Source organism: Ascaphus truei, chromosome 6 (assembly GCF_040206685.1).
Source record: "Ascaphus truei isolate aAscTru1 chromosome 6, aAscTru1.hap1, whole genome shotgun sequence".
Classification (NCBI taxonomy): domain Eukaryota; kingdom Metazoa; phylum Chordata; class Amphibia; order Anura; family Ascaphidae; genus Ascaphus; species Ascaphus truei.
The window spans coordinates 23,002,983-23,021,154 of NC_134488.1; the positions used below are offsets into that span (position 1 = coordinate 23,002,983).

At 44.9% G+C, this 18,172-nt stretch overlaps 1 protein-coding gene across 1 annotated transcript; it reads right to left on the reverse strand.

Moving 5' to 3' along the window:
- Nucleotides 1-706: 706 nt before the first annotated feature.
- Nucleotides 707-3,210, reverse strand: HES4 (hes family bHLH transcription factor 4). The gene is made up of 4 exons (XM_075603625.1): nt 2,868-3,210; nt 2,611-2,706; nt 2,395-2,482; nt 707-1,563 (listed from the first exon to the last, which is right to left on the reverse strand). The coding sequence occupies exons 1-4, from the start codon at nt 2,973-2,975 to the stop codon at nt 1,016-1,018; spliced, it is 840 nt and encodes a 279-aa protein (XP_075459740.1). The 5' UTR covers nt 2,976-3,210; the 3' UTR covers nt 707-1,015.
- Between the last annotated feature and the right edge of the window lie 14,962 nt (nt 3,211-18,172).

Consider the following 18,172-nt stretch of genomic DNA (forward strand, 5'->3'; position numbering starts at 1 on the left):
GAATGTATCTGCTCCCTGTCAGTGGAGGATGCCACAGACACACTAACCCTCAGATCTCAGTTCCCAGGCAATTCAATAGCATCCCAACCTTCCAAAAAGAGCCCGCTGCATAATAGATGAGATCTTTTATACCTTTTAATTATCTTCTCCCACAAAGGCTCTTCGTTCTCCCGCTTTATCCCCCCCCCCCCTCTCCCCTTTCTCTTTCTTCCAGGCAACATGCACGTTATTTATTTTATTTCCACGTGGAGTGGGGGGGAAAGGGGGGAGGTGAGAAATCAGACACAGATTGCAACACATTTCTGGCCAAGGATCACTCATGTGAGCTGTAAGTGTGGCAGATTGCCTTGCAAAGTAGCCATTAACAACTCATTTGGGGGATGACAATGATGTACTTTAAAAAATAAAATTGGTCATCATTTGGATGAGACATTTCAAACAGGTGGGTAACCTATCTGCTAGAGTGTACCGTGACAGATTATGACTAATTACTGGTGGTAGAAAATATGCAGCTTGTGTTATAACACACGAGACACTTATTTGGGGGCATTTTTGTGTTTCCCCACAGTGTGAAATGAATTGTTCCATGCATGTGAGCAGTTCCCCATTCTCTGTATATAATATCTGTAAAGTCATGTTAAATGTCCCATACCATCCACCCCTAACATCCTTGATAAGAACAAAACGCAACTACATTTTCAAAAATGTAGAGTTTGTTTATTAAAAACTCCTGGAAAAAAAAATTGTTTGGGGAAGTTTTTGACACAAAAACCAACACAAATAAAACTTTGGCATTACACATTCTTTGTACGAATCGTACAAAAACAGAAACAACGAGTTTATTACAAAAAAATAAAATAATGGGTCATTTTATACAAGTTTAAGAATAAAAAAGTGAAAACCCCCATATCTGGAAATAAATATATATATATATATATAGTTGTGTGCAGATTATCTTTTAAGGCAAGGTCCCATAGAACGGAACCAATAAATGTCTGTGGGTGGGTTCAGTCTTTCACCAGGGTCTCCACACAGACTCCATGCTGTCCGGCCCTGTGCTGCCCCCAAGGGGGCTGATAGGGTGCGCCAGGTGAGGCAGCTTGTGGCCGAAGGAGGTGAGCCCTTGCACGGGGGAGTGCGCCTGAGGTCCTGCGCTGGATGTCACATTGCTGTTGGCATACAGAGGGATGGCAGGGCCGGAGGAGTAGGCAGGGTTGGGGATGAGGAATGCAAACTGCCCATCGGTGGCAGGCACCAGCTGGAAGCCTCCCTGAAAGACTTTGGGCGAGACAGCTTCGCCCGGGCTCACCTTGCAGGGCATGGGGACAGGTGCACCCCCGGGGGCAGAGGGCAGTTGGACGTGCAAGGGCTGGCTGGTGGGTGGCTGCGGGTAATTCATGGCCACGATCTGCCCCAGGCAGCCGGAGAGATGGCCCAGCAGGCGGGTCCTGACTTCAGGGTTGACCCCCTCGCAGGTGGAGAGGAAGCGGGTCACCTCGTTCATGCACTCGTTGAATCCGGCCCTGTATTTGCCAAGGACGGTGGGATCAGCTGTGAGAGCAGCTATGGAGAGAGAGGGATCGGATTAATACACTGGCACACTACACCAGGCACAGGTGACACCAACACTACAGAAAACCCCATTATCTCTCCTAGAGTACAGTATTCAGATCAAAGTACCAACTATGCACGATACAAGATCAACCTCTTTAACAAGCATTACCAATTTCCCACAAGTTGTAGGCACATCCATCTTACTGCCATCTGTTCTATATAGAAGTGTGCAAGATCCCCAGTCTCCCCAGGACAAAAATCAAACAGTAGGTGCCCCTAGCATTATTTGCCATTAATATAGTAGGTGTCCCTAGCATTATTTGCCATTAATATAGTAGGTGCCCCTAGCATTATTTGCCATTAATATAGTAGGTGCCCCTAGCATTATTTGCCATCAATATAGTAGGTTCCCCTAGCATTATTTGCCATTAATATAGTAGGTGTCCCTAGCATTATTTGCCATCAATATAGTAGGTGTCCCTAGCATTATTTGCCATCAATATAGTAGGTGTCCCTAGCATTATTTGCCATTAATATAGTAGGTGTCCCTAGCATTATTTGCCATTTATATAGTAGGTGTCCCTAGCATTATTTGCCATCAATATAGTAGGTGTCCCTAGCATTATTTGCCATCAATATAGTAGGTGCCCCTAGCATTATTTGCCATCAATATAGTAGGTGTCCCTAGCATTATTTGCCATCAATATAGTAGGTGCCCCTAGCATTATTTGCCATCAATGTAGTGGGTGTCCCTAGCATTATTTGCTATGAATATAGTAGATGCACCCAAGATTATTTGCCCCGTAGATGCAAATAGAAGATGCACAGGACGGTATGTACCTGTCATTTGCACGCGCTGCAGGTTCCTCAGATGTTTCACTGTCATCTCCAGGATATCAGCCTTCTCCAACTTTGAGTGTCTGGAGCTCTGAGGGAATAAACAGGGACATGGTAAGCATCAAACACCCCAGCACACCTGTAATAACACACGCAGGGAGCACAGGTAAGGAGTAAGCAGCCCGAGGGGAAGGTGCTGGGGGTAAAAAGGTAACTTACATCTTTTTTCAGCGCATCCAGGATGAGGGTCTTCAGCTGGCCCAGGCTCTCATTGATGCGAGCCCGCCTCCGCTTTTCCATGATCGGTTTGGATGACTGCAAAAAATAAATAAAAAAGGACGAGCGATCAACACCCTGCTATGTATACCAACAGAGAGAGGGTGATGCACCCCGAGCCTTGGGTGCAGGGGGGGGGTGCAAACTGAGCCTTGGGTGCACAGTGACAAGCGGGTTCCCTACATTGCATGGATATTTACCTTCCTGTGCTCGCTGGCACTCTTGGGTTTATCCGGGGTCTGTGCAGCGTTGGCCGGTGCTCCTGCAATAGGGGAAGCGGTGGGCTTCTCGGTGTTATCAGCCGGCATATTTCGGGTTGGAAGTGAAGAGAGGGGGGGATGCAACCAGAAGTAAAACCACGAGCCTGGTTGGGGGGGGTTATAGTCCTTTTCGCATGTAGAATACCGGTGCAGCCCTTTGCAATAGCGATGCTTGCAAGGCAAGGGGTAATCTCCTGCGATAAAAAGGGTGCAAGCTTTGCAGACTCTGGCTGGCTCCCCGGGACTGGCACGCGCGCGTTCTCTTGTCTCGCGCTCTGAGCAGGGCTCTGCCTGTATTTATACCCCTCGCTGCTGCTCCCCATTCGTGTGAAACCGTCTCTGCATTCTTTCCCACACTCGCCCCCAGCCAATCAGCGCCAGGGCTCGCCCACCGCGCCTTCGGATTGGCCAGCCCGCAACCTCCTCCTCCACCCCCCCCCTCCTCCCTCCACCCTCCGCCACCTTCCCCCCCGCACGCGGGCTGCCAGTCACGCGCTTGGCTCATACCAGGCGCCGGGACAGTGGGCTTGGCAATGGAACAAAAATAATAATAAAAAAAAAGCCCTGTGCGATGCAATACAAAAAAACAATAAAAACCAATGCCACTGTGCAATGCAATGCAAAAGAAAAAGAGCACTGCGATGCAATGCAACAAAAAAAAAGCACAGGGCCAGGGGGGTAACATAGGTCATCCCCCGAAGCAAGCCGTGTGGAAGGCTCGTGATCATGGTAATACCTGTATATAAACCTGGCTTCTCTCAAAGGACTGATTTAATGCTGCAGAGTCAATGCGTTAGGTTAGGGTCTTACATTAATCCCATGGAAAAGAAGGATCCAAAGCGGCAATTATAGCAACGTCATATTTTATTTATTTTTTTAACTTTTACAATGGAATGAGATATGTCATATCAACAAATGTGCCAGGGAAAGATGCAGGGAAACATTGTGTGTGTGTGTGTGTGTGTGTTGGCTAACGAAATGCTTTTATTTGTGCGAGCTTTCGAGATACACTGATCTCTTCTTCCAGCGATGTTACAATGAATGAAGCAAGCAAAGGGTATATAGATATATACATATATATATATATAGATATATACACCCATGTTAAATGGTTTTGAAGCAAAAGGTGGCAGGGTTGCAGACCTGTTTTCACCATTATCACCCAGCACACAGTGCTTCCACTGTAGCAAGGGATTCTGGGAAATCACATGCAAATCAGCACAGTGCCAATATATATATATATATATATAAAAATTATTTTTTAAAGGCTGCAAAGATCAGCTAGGCTAGGGTCTGAGGTTTTACAGCAGATAGGAAAATGGGCAGACAGGGTGGACCAAGTGTTTTTTGTCTGCCATCAAATGCGATGTCTGTAGATTACACAGTGCAAAGTGGAGGCAAACTGTGGAAATATCTTACCAGAGCAATATCAGCAAAATAAACTAATTCAAATAAGAGTACATGACCTGTTCAAGTGCAGGCATACATATTTAATGTGTATGCCGTAAAATGGAGCTCTTAAATACAAGAGGGACCTGGGCCTGCAGCCTAGGACTCACTCCTGCATCTGCATGTGTTAAATTAATAATAGGTAGCTGATCTCTGAATTGGACATTTAAAAGCATGCCATAGACAGAAATATATCGTTTTTTTAATGTAATCAATCAGTTTATAGGAGTGGTGCTCAACTTCAGTCCTCAAGACCCCCAACAGGTCAGGTTTTCAGGATATCCCTGCTTCAGCACAGGTGGCTCAATCAGTGCCGAAGCAGGGATATACAGAAAACCTGACCTGTTGTTGGGGTCTTGAGGACTGAAGTTGAACACCCCTGGAACTACATAAAACTGACTTTGTATTGTGCTGCAATGTTACCTTTGGCTCAGAAATGTTTTTGAATTAGAAAGATATTGATGTTGAGAACTAACTGGATCTGGCTATTGATGTTAAAACTGATGCTTCAGTTTTTATTTACTGTCAACAGACAACGGTTTCTCAGCATACGCTGCACTGTAATGAACATTTAAAAAAAAAGACAAAACATTAGGAAAGTGGTGTTTGTGTTTATTAGTGACTTGTTTTCTGCTGGAGATTTATGATATCCCCTCATAATAGCAGAAGGTGTTGCTGTGTCTTGTAGTCTCATGTTAATGAACACAAGCTGCCTTGCACAATGACTTTAATTCTTCATACCCCTAGTAGACCCAATATTTCCGTATGGATGGATTTTTGTTTTAAAGACCTATTTCTGCATCATTTTCTTTGGTCAGCGCCAATATTTTGATGCACAGCATCACCACCTGGGACATAAGCAGAGTGACCTGGTGTGGCTTAAAAAGGGACTTCTCTACTACAGATGTTTTATCCTATATTGAAGAATATCTTTAATCAGCACTTTGTCTTATTCGGCTTACACATTTATTTGCAATTCATACCAACTGTTTTGTTATATATGCACATGTAGGATCCCACTTTTTATAGTAATTCGTAATCAGGGAGTGCATTTTGAAGGGAAATAATATTTGTGCTTACGAACTTCAACGAATACACACCACCAGTGCCCGAAACATTTTGGAACACTGCATAGAAACACATACGCGCGCATATATATATATATATAATATATATTTTAAATGCCACAACAGCAGCACTTCGTCTAGCATTTAAAATGCAATGGCAGAATAAAAGATGTCTCCTGCACAAATACTGTTGCAAAATGCCATTTTCCCGTGCGCTATGCTGGCTGTGAAGTCACCGCTCTATGCTGCTGCTGCTGCTGCTGCTGCGTCCTCCCCAGCTGTTTCCAGAGTGGGGAGGGGGAAAGATGCAGGAAGGCAGCTGGCCGGCACGCGAAGCAGCAGCGACTGGCACGCGGGCAGCCAATGGGCTCGCGCTCCGGGACCGTGCGCCTTCGTTCATTGGCTGGGGAACAGTAGAGCTGTCAATCAACGGCAGCAGGGGTAGAGAGAGAGAAAAAAAAAAAGCGTTCTACATCTGTGCGCGTGCCTTCGGCGGGCTGCTGGGCGGCCAGTGCGCGCGCCCCGCCTCACCCCCTCCCTCCCTCCCTCCACCACCACTGCTCCTGTCTGTACTTTGTATCACCCGGGAGCGCGTGCCAAAGTGCTGCTGGCTCTCTCTTGCACAGTGCAACAGGCAGCAGCCGGCTCCCAGCCCAGCCTGTGAAAGCAAAGCCACAAAGGGAGGGGGGAAGAGAGGGAGATAAATAATAATACAAAAAAAAAAAGCATGGGAAAACTCCTCCCCTCGCTGCTTGTGCAGAAATATTCTCACATGGTAAACAGTACTCCTCTGTCCCAGTAATGTAAATAAAGACACTGCTACTTAACATTTTTTTAAGCACACTTTTTCTGCCTTGGGGTGTTTTTTTTTTAAACTCACCTGATACAAGTAAGGCCTCGGTCAGGGTGCCGCTGAGCGGGCGCGCTCACGCTGGCCGCGATGAGACACATTGCGGCAATGTGTGTGGCCAGCGTGAGCAAGCGTGGCACTTAGCTGCTTGCCAAGCAAGCAAATTTGAATTTGCCGCTTGCTTGCGCCGCCGCACACGAGTGCCTGCACGCTCAGCGCCACCCTGGCCGCAGCCTTAAAAGGCTGCGTCCCCGCTGGTGCTGAGCATGCTGTGTGCTCGGCGGTTGCCGATTTTTCTTCTTGTACTTGTTATGTAAACGTCCCTCCGCTCACGAGGTGTGCGCTCACTCAATGTGCGGGCACGCACGCTCTCTCCCAAGCTTGGCGCTTGAGGAGACAAAAAAAAAAGTGACTTTGAAGCGCGTTCAACATGGCCCACAATGCCCCCTTCCTCCCCCGCTCCCGCTTGCGAAATAGACAGGACACCGGCGCTCATGCTTAGAGAGTTGGTGACGTCACCGCTCTCATGCATGAGCGCGGTCAGCACCAGCGGGGACGCAGCCTATGGCCTTGTCCATGGTAGCGTTGAGCGGGTGGGCGCGCTCACGCTGGCCGCGATGAAACCCATTTTGGCAATGTGTGTGGCCAGCGTGAGCAAGCGCCTGAGCATGACGGCAAGCACATTTGAATTTGCCGCTTGCTTGCGCCGCCGCGCATGAGCGTCTGCACGCTCAGCGCCACCCTGGCCGCAGCCTAAGGCTGAGTCCCCGGTGGTCACGGCGGAAAACATTGGAAACATTGCAGGGAGTATAACACAGGAGAGCCACGCAAACAGCACATAATAACTACAAACAAGTTGCTTTAATTTAATTTCTTACCATTTTGTCCTGATGAATATTACCAAATTTTTTTTGTTTCAGAGTAAATTAAATGTCAAATGATAGTACTGTACTTCTAATTGCAACTTTTAGCTAATAAGGGGATTTGCAATTTTCTTCATGAAACCTGTTATGTTAAGCATGGGCAAAGTTTCCCTTTCTGTGATGTGCGGATAAGGTGCGGTGTGATTTTTAAGTAAACTAAAAATATTCACAGTGGCTGTGAGGTCGCAAAATTATTTGACATTAATCATTACCAAAATGTTCAAGATGGACAGCAATTCATACCAGGAACAAATATTGATGTCTTTCTGAGCACCAAGCATAGGAGGGTTTTACCAATGAACAATTTAAAACATATTTTGAATTGTAATGTTGGTACAGAATGGAAATATTCAAACTAATTGCAGTTATTATTTATAATTGTTTAATTATGTATTTTCAATACATAACCTGAGATAAACGAGGATACTGTATACATTATGCCATTTTCATAGATATCTGCGCACTGGAGAATATTTCGCATGTTTGTATCTCGTGTATGACAAAATAGTAAAATGTTAAGAAAAACGTATTTCCGCCCCTCCCCTCCCCGTAAAACCTTCAAACATGGAGCAGAAGGATGACCTGTGGCTTGTTATTGTAAAAACTACATATTTGTACAGAAAATGTCAAAAAAGCATATTCAAAGGCACACTGCACTTATTCCCTCACCTGCTGTCTCTGTAAATTTCCCAAACACACCACTTAGATTGTAAGCTCTCCGGGGCAGGGATTTCCTTTCCTATTGTCTGACTTTCCTGCGCCTATTGTATTATAATTCTCTGTACTGTATTGTCTTTGTATAGCACTGACTACACTGTGGGCGTTATATAAATAAAGATATACAGTACATACTAATACGGCAATGCAATGGTGAACAATTTGAAGGAGTATCATGTCACATTAAAGCAGCACTCCAGGCGACACTATGCTTTTTATTTAAAAATAGGTTTGAAGCAGGGGGTCTCCGGAGCAGGGTCGCGTTGATTTAATCTACGGGGACCCCCTGCTTCCCGAGATATTTACCTCTGTAGGGGGTGCTGGTATCTCCGTGCTGTTTAAAGGTTCCGCGTCACTTGGGCCAAAAAGGTGAAATTCATTTGGATTTACCTGTCTTTATTATGTCGTGTTCCAACACTTTTTTGTACTATATCATTTATTAAAGGTTTTCTTTCAAACATTTAAGTTCACATACAGCACTAGCCTCTAAAGAGATCTCATGGCTTGGGAGGAGATGATGTCGTAGTATACATGTATATTACATACTAAAATATTATGCAGTGAGCAGTGGTTGTGCACACAGAAGGGGGTCTTTTTTTTACCCCTCCTTTGGGGGTTCCCACTTTGAATTACTCTATTCCGGTTGCAGAGGGCCCCTGTGCTCTTCCCCAAGGCATTTAAATTAAATGCCGGGGGAACAAGCGATGCCTCTGCAACTTCACTTACCGTGACTCAGTCGGCTTGGGCGACGCATCCCATGGTAACGCGCCGTCAAATGACCCCATTGCGTCATTTGACGCTACAGACTAGGTAAGGGGGGCACGAGCTGAGGGGGAGAGCAGGCAGTTGGGCGCAAGGCAAAAGTTTGTGCATACCTGCCGTAGTGCACCCACTGGATCTCACGTGGTGGCTATCCATTATATTTTCTTAATCCTGGCCTTTTATAGGCTGGCGAGGGCGACCTGTTTGCTTTTTAGTAATCACAAGGCATCACGTTGCAGCTTCCTGTTGGACTTTTAAACCGCCATATTGTGAACCCAGCCAAGACTCCTACCGGCAGCACCTACAGTGCTCTGGGAGCAGGGGGTCCCCGGAGCTGAAATCAATGCTGTTCAGCTGCGGAGACCCCCTGCTTCAATCCCATTACAAAAAAAGAAAAAGCGGTGTCGAAAGGACTGCTGCTGTAATGTGAGATAATACTCACATGTATCCCTTGTCACATGTATCACACGTCCCTTCTTTATCAATTGTACTGGCTAACATATGTACCGTCTTATATTTGTGCCTACTTGATGACATTTTATTATTGCTCACCAACCTTTTATATGCAGAGATATTTTTTAGGTTCGGTTTGCATGAAATTATTATTTTTGGACTATCAGCTGCAGGGAAAGATAATATTACAGGCAGTCCTCGGTTATCCAGCGGAAACCGTTCTGGAAGTAGCGTTGGATAGTGAAACCGCTGTAAAGTGAGTCCCGTGTTAATCAGTGGCGGTGAGCGTCGGATAACGCATTCCGGCGTCGAGAAACGGCCCACAGGGTTACATTGTAAAGCGTTGGATATGCCATTCGTTGTAAAGTGAAACGTTGGATAGCGAGGGACTACCTGTACATCATACTCATTTTTCCTGTTGTCTTTTTTTTCTACTTTACAGAATCGTAGAAGAGTTTTAATAAGGAAGACCGTTGTTGCCCCCTAGAGGTCCGCCTGAGAATATACACATTTGGACTATACAGTAGTAGGTAAGTGCGGAGTTCTAGTGGCTGTACCGTGTGGAGAAGTGTAAACTTGTTGACTGTGAATGTGATACCTTTTAATGAACAAAGCAAATAGTTGTTCTTAGATGTAATAGTGTGTGCAGACCGGACACTTCTTGTGTACGTGTGAGGTATACTAAGTAGGCTCTGTATACGATACTACATCTATGAAGAGTTCTATTGTTGAGTTTATTAAAAGTATAGAACCTTCACTCTTTCCTTACTATAAACTCAGGCAGTAAAGGAACAGTCCCAGCATGAACACTCTTAAAAAGAAACACGGGTGTGTGTGCCGTGCACGCACATTTTAAGTGAAACTTATTTGTCTTTTGTTACAGAAATTGTATTTGTCATGGTGCTGTTTTTAATTAAAAATCAAAACACTATTTCAGTGACAAAACGCAAAGAAGTTTCACTTAGAACGCGCGTGCTCTGCACACACACCCTGTTTTAGCTATTTGCACTTCTATATTTATAATAACTGTGAATTCCTCGTGTGGGAGTGTGCGACAGTGTGACTGGCAGTGTGACATTGTGACTGACAGTGTGGGTGACAGTGTGACAGTGTGTGTGGGTGACAGTGTGACAGTGTGTGTGGGTGACAGTGTGACAGTATGTGACTGACTGACCTGGGTGGGTGACTGGGTGGGTGTCAGATGTGGGTAACCGACTGACCTTGACTGACTGAACTGGGTGGGTGACTGACTGGTTGGTTGACTGGGTGGGTGACTGGATGGATGGGTGACTGACTGTATTTATTGGGAAGGGTTGTGCCGGTGACCTTAGTGCTGAGAAGGGAGGGGCCCACCTGTGTATCAGAGAGTTCGGTATGAGGCAGGCATAGGAACGGGTCCAGGCGGCTGATCATTGATGTTGCGGTCTACTCCTGGGGTCCTGCGCATGCGTGGGTCACGGGGCCTGCGTACACTCGCGGCGCCGGGCAGGCTTGCGCACGCATGCGGTCACGCGCGATGCATCCTTCTGCGCATGCACGCCTGAGGCCTGTGCACGTGCGATGGCCCGAGGATCCTTCTGCTCATGCGCGCCGGATGCCTCTGCGCATGCTCGATGCGCCGGAGGCGTGCGGATCCTTCTGCACATGTGCCGAGGGCCGCGGCCGTTTCTGCGTCATGACGTCACTTCCGTCATGCGTTTTTGGTGACCGCGAAGGAAATTTTCCCTATCAAAACCCTGTAGGTGCCGGAAAAGAAGTTTCACTTCAAAAATAAGAAGCGTCCTAACCTAAAGATACGCAGAGTCAAATTGCATTTTCACATTTCTGTGTAGAAATAATTTAATATGTATATATTTATTGTTTTACAAGATTGTGACATTAGCAGAGATAACCTATAATCTATGTATATAGTGTAATGTCTTTAAACTAAGATAGTTGAATCTTTTTGCCATTATGTGTACCGCGCTGCGGAATATGCTGGCACTTTATAAATAAACAATGATAACACTTATATTCTTTAATGCAGGGGTTCTCAGCTCCAGTCCTCAAGACCCCCCCCCCAACAAGTCAGGATTTAAGGATATCACTGCTTCAGCACAGGTGGCTCAGTCAGTGGGATTGAGCCACCTGTGCTGAAGCAGGGACTGATTGAGCCACCAGTGCTGAAGCAGGGATATCCTGAAAACCTCACCTGTTGGAGGAGGGGGGGTGAGGGGGGGTCTTAAGGACTGGAATTGAGAACCCCTGCTATAATGTATATTATTTTATGATAGAGGGATCTACACTTGTGCAACAATAATAATATGTGGTTGGATATTCTATTCGTGTCATTTAGGTCCCCATTCAATACAATGTGAAACCTTCTTCTTGTCCTTTGGAATTTAAGACCTAATCAAATTAATGAAGCTGAAAACTTCCTGAGCAAATGAAGACGGCTTTACAGCACATTGAATAAGTACTTTATATTGTGGTTAAAGCAGCAGAACATAATGACACTTAAAAGAAAAAAAAATACATTTGAAGCAGGGGGTCTCCAGAGTTGAAACACAGTACTTCCCGAGATACCTCCATAAGGGGTACCGGTGTCTCTGTGCAGGCAGCAGCTCAGACGGAGCTGTGTGGGGCAATTGAAATGGCGGCGTTTGAATGTCCCAAATCAGGCAGGCCAATAGGAAGCCGTGACATCATCCTTTGCGGCTTCCTATTGGCCCGCGTGACGGGACATTTAAACCTGTAGAGCGATACCGGCACCCCCTACAGAGGTAAGTATCTTGGGCAGCAATAGGACTCCTGAGCTGAAATGAACGCAGTTCAGCTCCGGAGACCCCCTGCTTCAACCTTACAAAAAAAAAAAGGACCGCTGGATTGCTGCTTTAAAGCTGTTTTAAGCCATAACCACTAGGTGGAGACACCCTTCTCCTGGTTATTTAATTGGAAACAGACTTGGGACAGACACAAAAGGTGGAAAATCTTCCCAGTAAGGGAATGAGTTCACATTTAGTATTTGAAGTGGTGTGCAATGTGTCATTTAAATTATTTCTCCAACACATCATATGATAGTTATATGCACACTGAAATAGCCAAGAAATACGTCATATTCATGTTTTTGATCATCGTTGTGTCCATATAAATTTGTGAGTACTAAGTACGGTGGTTATATATTTTTTCTCCCCGGCTCATTTTTGATGTTTGACTTTCTGCATACAGAAGACAAAAGGGGGTAACATCTATGTGAAGCGCTCAGACTCAGTGTTTTGAGTATGATTAAAGAGTCACTCAAAAATGTGTCTCAAATTGCGCGTTTTAAATGTATGTCAACATCTCGGAGTACATGTAGTCGGTTCTACTTACTCTTCAGACAACGGCATGGGAAGTGTTAATATGGGGGAATAGTAAGAGTCCCGCGACACACCCCATTATTAACATGTATGAGTAACCACATCAGGGATTCCTTCTTGTCATTTCACTCCTCTTTTAATGCATTAATAAAACTATCCGCATTTAACTTCGCTTGCAGCGAACTCTAGCTGGTATCTAACTTTAAACTGGAGGAGGGGTGGCCAACTCCAGTCCTCAAGTGCCACTAACAGGACAGGTTTTAAGGATGTCCCTGCTCCGGCACTACCTTCTCAGTCAATGACTGAGCCTCTGATCGAGCCACCTGTGCTGAAGCAGGGACTGATTGAGCCACTTGTGCTGAAGCAGGGGTTTCCAGAAAACCTGACCTGTTGGTGGCCCTTGAGGACTGGAGTTAGTCACTTCTGACCTAGCAGATCTAGAGGTGAGGGGCGAGAGTTATTATGAGTGAACAAAGGAGAGGCCATTTAAAAATCACTGCATAGTTACTTAACGGCTCATCATTTGCAAGATCATCTGCGACTGAGATGACCACGATCTGTAAAAATACTTGATGAATAATTACCTTGCATTTCAGAGAGGCATAAGCAAAAAGAATCATAGCAGCGGTGTTGATGTTCGATGCAAAGCCCCAATAAAGGACAATCCTCACAGAAATACGCATGTCAAGATTTCTTTATTTTTTTAACAAATATTTTCCTTCCCCCAGAAAGGGAGAGTGGTTATGCCTACTGCCCTAATTATTGTTACCGCATCCTTAATACACGATGCACAGTTTAAAAATATCCTCCTAACGCTGGGAATTCACGAAACTCGACTTGAATGGCAGTCAGCACCCCTCGAGCTTCATGAATCCCCCCTCACTTTTGAGACTGAAGCACAGAAGGTGCATTGTCAGCCCATTTTTTTGGAGACACTGCCGTGCAATGCATGGCAGCCCCCTTCCGGCAGTGAAAGGGTTCATGTGTGGGGTCCAGGGGCCGGCAGACATGTAGACATGGGCGCAGGAACCTCTTACCGTCTCCTTCGCCATCTCTTCCTGCAGGGTCCCTCATCATGGCGCCGCAACGTCAAATGGCGTTGCCGTGACATTGGGACGTCACGGGAAAAGTAACATCTGCCACTCCTCCTGCCTCCTCTCACTCCCGCCTACAAGACTTCTCCCGTGCTGCCCCCCTCTCTCTGGAATCCCCTACCACGCACCATCAGACTCTCCCCCAGCATTCAGACACTTAAAAACTCTCTGAAAACTCACTTTTTCAAGGAAGCTTACCTTGCGTACCCCTAACATCCAACTCCCACACTTCCCTCCCTCCTATTGGGAAAAGCTCTGCGGCTGGACTGAACCCACGCTATCTAACACCCCCCTAACCGCCACAGCACCAAACGTTGATGGTATCAGCTGTGCGGCTGGACCATGCTCCACCCTGAGACATACTCCGTCCCACAATGAGCAGCCACTTTACCTTTGGTTTCAGCGATGCCTCTTATACCCTCTAGACTAGGCAGTGGAAGCTCTCATGAGCAGGGCCCTCATTACCTTCTGCGCTTGTTGGTCCATACATTGGGTGTGTCACTCTGTTTATGTCATTTACGTAACTATCTACCCCCACTGCGGAATATGTTGGCGCTTTACAAATAAACACAAGCAATAATAATAATAATTTGACCTAGTCCGAGAAGTCTATGCCACTTGAGGCAAGGCAGAGTTTTGTGATGCAGACAATTTAGAGTAATAATTGCCCTGATGTACCTCATTGCACAGTATGGGCAGTAAGTCCTCTAACACCTGTGATTACGCCATATTTTATGCATAGACAGGACAGGACTAATTGCATTGATACAGTGTCCCCTATTTACGAAGTTGCAATATTGCATAGGATATCTTCCAGTGACCGAGCATAGCACTGCCTAAGAAATTCGGGCCAATATGTGTAAAGACTGATAAATAAATAAAAATAAACAAACAGTGATAGTAATAAAAGAAAGCGGGACTCTAATGGGAATTAAGTCTTTTAATAGCAAACTTTTTTGGAGGGATTTCATACCCACGGTGTTGTACCTTTGTCTCAGCTTTGTGTGTGCTACAGTAGTTGGTTCTCAACAGGGTCAAGAAAAAAACCTGGTAAAAAGCCAAAAAACGCTGCACCACTTGAACCTTAGTGTGCAATGCGCTGGGGGTAGACAGAAGTGCTGTCCAGAAGTGCTCCTCTCTCTAATTAGTGCATCCCACACCTTTGAGCCCCATTCCTTCCCTGTGGTTCTCAACAGGGAACTGGTGTCAGGTTTTTTTACCGGTATTAATTGGAATTGTAAAATGATAGGTTAGTGGTGTTTTTCTAGTCTTTTTCGTTAAGAAATAAAAACCGGAAGTCCTATTTCTAATTACATAGAAAGCAAATCTTTAACTGTGAATGCAATGTCTTGTATATAATGTATAACCGTTTTCACTTAATGTAACCATAACTCTGTGCCCATGAAATACTTGAAAACTGAGGATAACTCTCAATGTATTACTTCCTGGTAAAACATTTTATAAATACATTTTGACGTGAACAGCCTGCAAAACGTATACAAAGAGCGCAAGTTTTAAACATACTGAAAAGCTATTTTTTTTAACGAGGTGTGCCAGAAAAGGCTACTTTTTTTTCTGCCTCTGTGTAAATTGAATACTTGATTTTGGACTACTAGTGAGTTTAAAAATACTTATTTTTTTTAATTATTATTAAATTGTCATGTGTTACCTAAAAGATTATAAAAGTGACTCAGCCTTATTCAACAGGCAGCAGGATATATAAGGGATTTTTCATATAAAGCAGCAATCCAAGCAGGCGGTCTTTTTCCCCATAGCATTGAAGCTGGGGGTCTCCGGAGCTGAACCCCATTAATTTCAGCTCGGGGGACCCCCTGCTTCCCCAGATTCTTACCTCCATAGGGGATGCCAGTAGCAGCCCAAACAGGGCTAGCTGGGGTTCTCATAATGGCTGGCATTCAGAGCTCCTACGTCCCTCGGGCCAATAGGTGCACAGTGCCGAGGGCCTACGGACCTTTTAGGGCCTACAATATTTCACTTGAAAAAATACCTAAACAAAAAAAATCACAAAATAAGAGAAAACAGCACATTTTTATTTAAAATGACTTCGAAGTATCGATACCTTTAAATATCTAAACAAAAGTATCGAGGCCAAATATCGCTAGTATCGAAAGAAACAAGCAAACGATGAAATTAGCATAAAAATGAGTAAAAATATCGGGGATACAGGCCTCTAGAAATAAAAGTGCCTGGGGCCTGCGAAGGTCTTAAAACTGCCCTGCTCAGAGCTAAGATTAATGGGGTTTAGCTCTACCCGGAGTGGTATGTATATATATATATTTTTTTTTTAAAAGCGGTCCACTGCTTTAAAGCTGACCTTAATATGCCATCTTAACCCTTACCCTACCATTAACCAATACTGTCTGGGCACTGGGAATAAAATCATTGCTGAATAAATAAGGGAGACGGTTATATCGCAGATGTGGCTGCCGGGTAAATAGACACCGTAGGTGCTATGCGTAAAGCGTTGCTATAAGTAATTTTGTCATTAAACAGACGTACAGAAGAATAGCAAGTTAGTAAGTCTATGTGCGCCAATGTATAAAACCAATTTGTATGTGTGGTGCGGTGTGTGCGTCAACTTCTTTTTCATAAAGAAAGAAAGGATGCTACAGGGTGGAAGTAGAGTCAGCGTTCTGATGCTGTCTTTGGCGCACATATGTACATGATATGTTATATTAAACAGCAAGTAGGGGTCACTTTACGTACGCTATAAATGAGTCAAGTAATTTTTAATGCATTGATATGTATGAACAGGACACTCCGAAAGAGCTCTTTTTTTTTTTTTGCAGCTCACACTCCTTATAGTGCTTACTGTACCGGAACGAAAGAATTGGGGTGCACCATATGAGGTCAGGGGTCTGATCCTCTGGTAGACCCGTGTTTGGATAAATTCAATGGTAGGAAGGCAGCGGCAACTCTTATACATAGAGCCCTTTGATAATCAATTACAGGTTTAGTATACATTCATCTGGAATATTATTTTGGGTGCCATTTTTAACAATTGAAATCTATACTAGCTGGACCTGGCGTAAAAAAATGCAATCTAGTAGATCTTAAAGGTGTTCAATTAAACATTACTCTTTGTTTTCACCCCCCTCCCTGTAATGCCTTGCTGTCACTTGTCCCCTCTTTCCCACCTTACTCTCTCCTCCATCACGCCCTGCTCCTCTTTGCACTCTCTCCTCCCCTCTCTGTGCACTCCCTGCCTTAATATGCCTGCTCCTCTCTGTGCGCACTACACTCCCTCTCCTACTCATCCCTCTGTCTCCTCCTCTCCTTGCTGTCTCTGTTTCCTCCTCCTACTCACCATGCTGTCTCGCTTCCCCTCTCTTTGCACTCCCTCCTTCACCTCCTCCTCATCCCTCTGTCTCTTCCTCTCCTTGCTGTCTCTCTCGGTCTCCTCCCCTCCTTGCTGTCTCTCTCGGTCTTCTCCCCTCCTTGCTGTCTCTCTCGGTCTCCTCCCCTCCTTGCTGTCTTTCTCGGTCTCCTCCCCTTCCTGCTGTGTTCTATGGTTTCCTTTTACACGGTTAAGCCATTTTTACACTTCTTAAAACTTCTAGACACTGTAAGTTCAAAAATGCTTAAATATGTTTTTAACACTTTCACACCATTCAGAAAAGGTTACATATGTGTTTAGCGTTACACGTTGTTATTCTTAAAATTTTATTGTTGCTTAGCAACCCTATATAAGCTGAGGCAAAAGGGGTATGAGGACGTTCTGATGGCGCATAGACATTTTTTAATGTATGGAAAAAAGAGAAAGAAGAAGAGAAGCATATGTTGAAATACAATGCACTTAACGCTGTAAATGTTTGCGCTTTTGATAAATGCACTTAACTTAATCAGAATGATCCTTGCTGGAATGATAGGTGATGTATCTTGTTCTCCCTATTACAGCCTTTGTTTGTAGGTTGACTGCATCTTAGTGAAAGAATAGAGAGGGATATATATGGCGTAATAACGTTTTAATAAAATGCAAAAATAAAAAAGAAATTTACAACTCACAAATACTTCTTGGTAATATCACGGGTGAATGTAAGACTTTCCAGCACAGTGGCAGTCCGTTTCTCTGTCAGCAGCATTGATGGAGTTCTCCAAGAGTTGAAGGGATCCCACCTAAGGGGTCGTCCGCTCCCCTCGGCTTGTGTTCACCTCCTCTTCTGGGTGCGCTGCCTTCCAGGCTCTCGCCCTGGCTCTCGCCTCTGGAGCGCCCATGCGCTGCTGAACTCCGATATTCGCTGGTATGACATCAGAGTGCTGGACTATGGTGGCTTGGTTAGGACAACCCAACGCGTTTTGCAAACTTTGCTTCATCTGAACCTTTGTACGGAAACATACCAAAGCCTTTATTATATATATGTATATATAGATGAGAGTATCTGGAACATACTGGTTTACAGGATCAAATGGGAATCTGATCTCCAGGGGGTTCTCTATTAATTTTTGGATAATTTTCCACTATCTTTCTATTTTTCGGCAGAATCACCATATATGGGCAATGTTGCTGGTTGAAACCGCTCCAACACCTGTCTGAGGAGTCTGACAATATTTTATTTATTCTTTGTAGAGTC

Excerpts from the sequence above, each read along its gene's own strand:
- HES4 (XM_075603625.1), bottom strand. The coding sequence starts at position 2,975 with ATGCCGGCTGATAACACCGAGAAGCCCACCGCTTCCCCTATTGCAGGA. Across the intron at positions 2,483-2,610 it reads TGGATGCGCTGAAAAAAGAT|AGCTCCAGACACTCAAAGTT; the intron begins GTAAGTTACCTT and ends TTATTCCCTCAG. Across the intron at positions 1,564-2,394 it reads GCAGCGCGTGCAAATGACAG|CTGCTCTCACAGCTGATCCC; the intron begins GTACATACCGTC and ends CTCTCTCCATAG.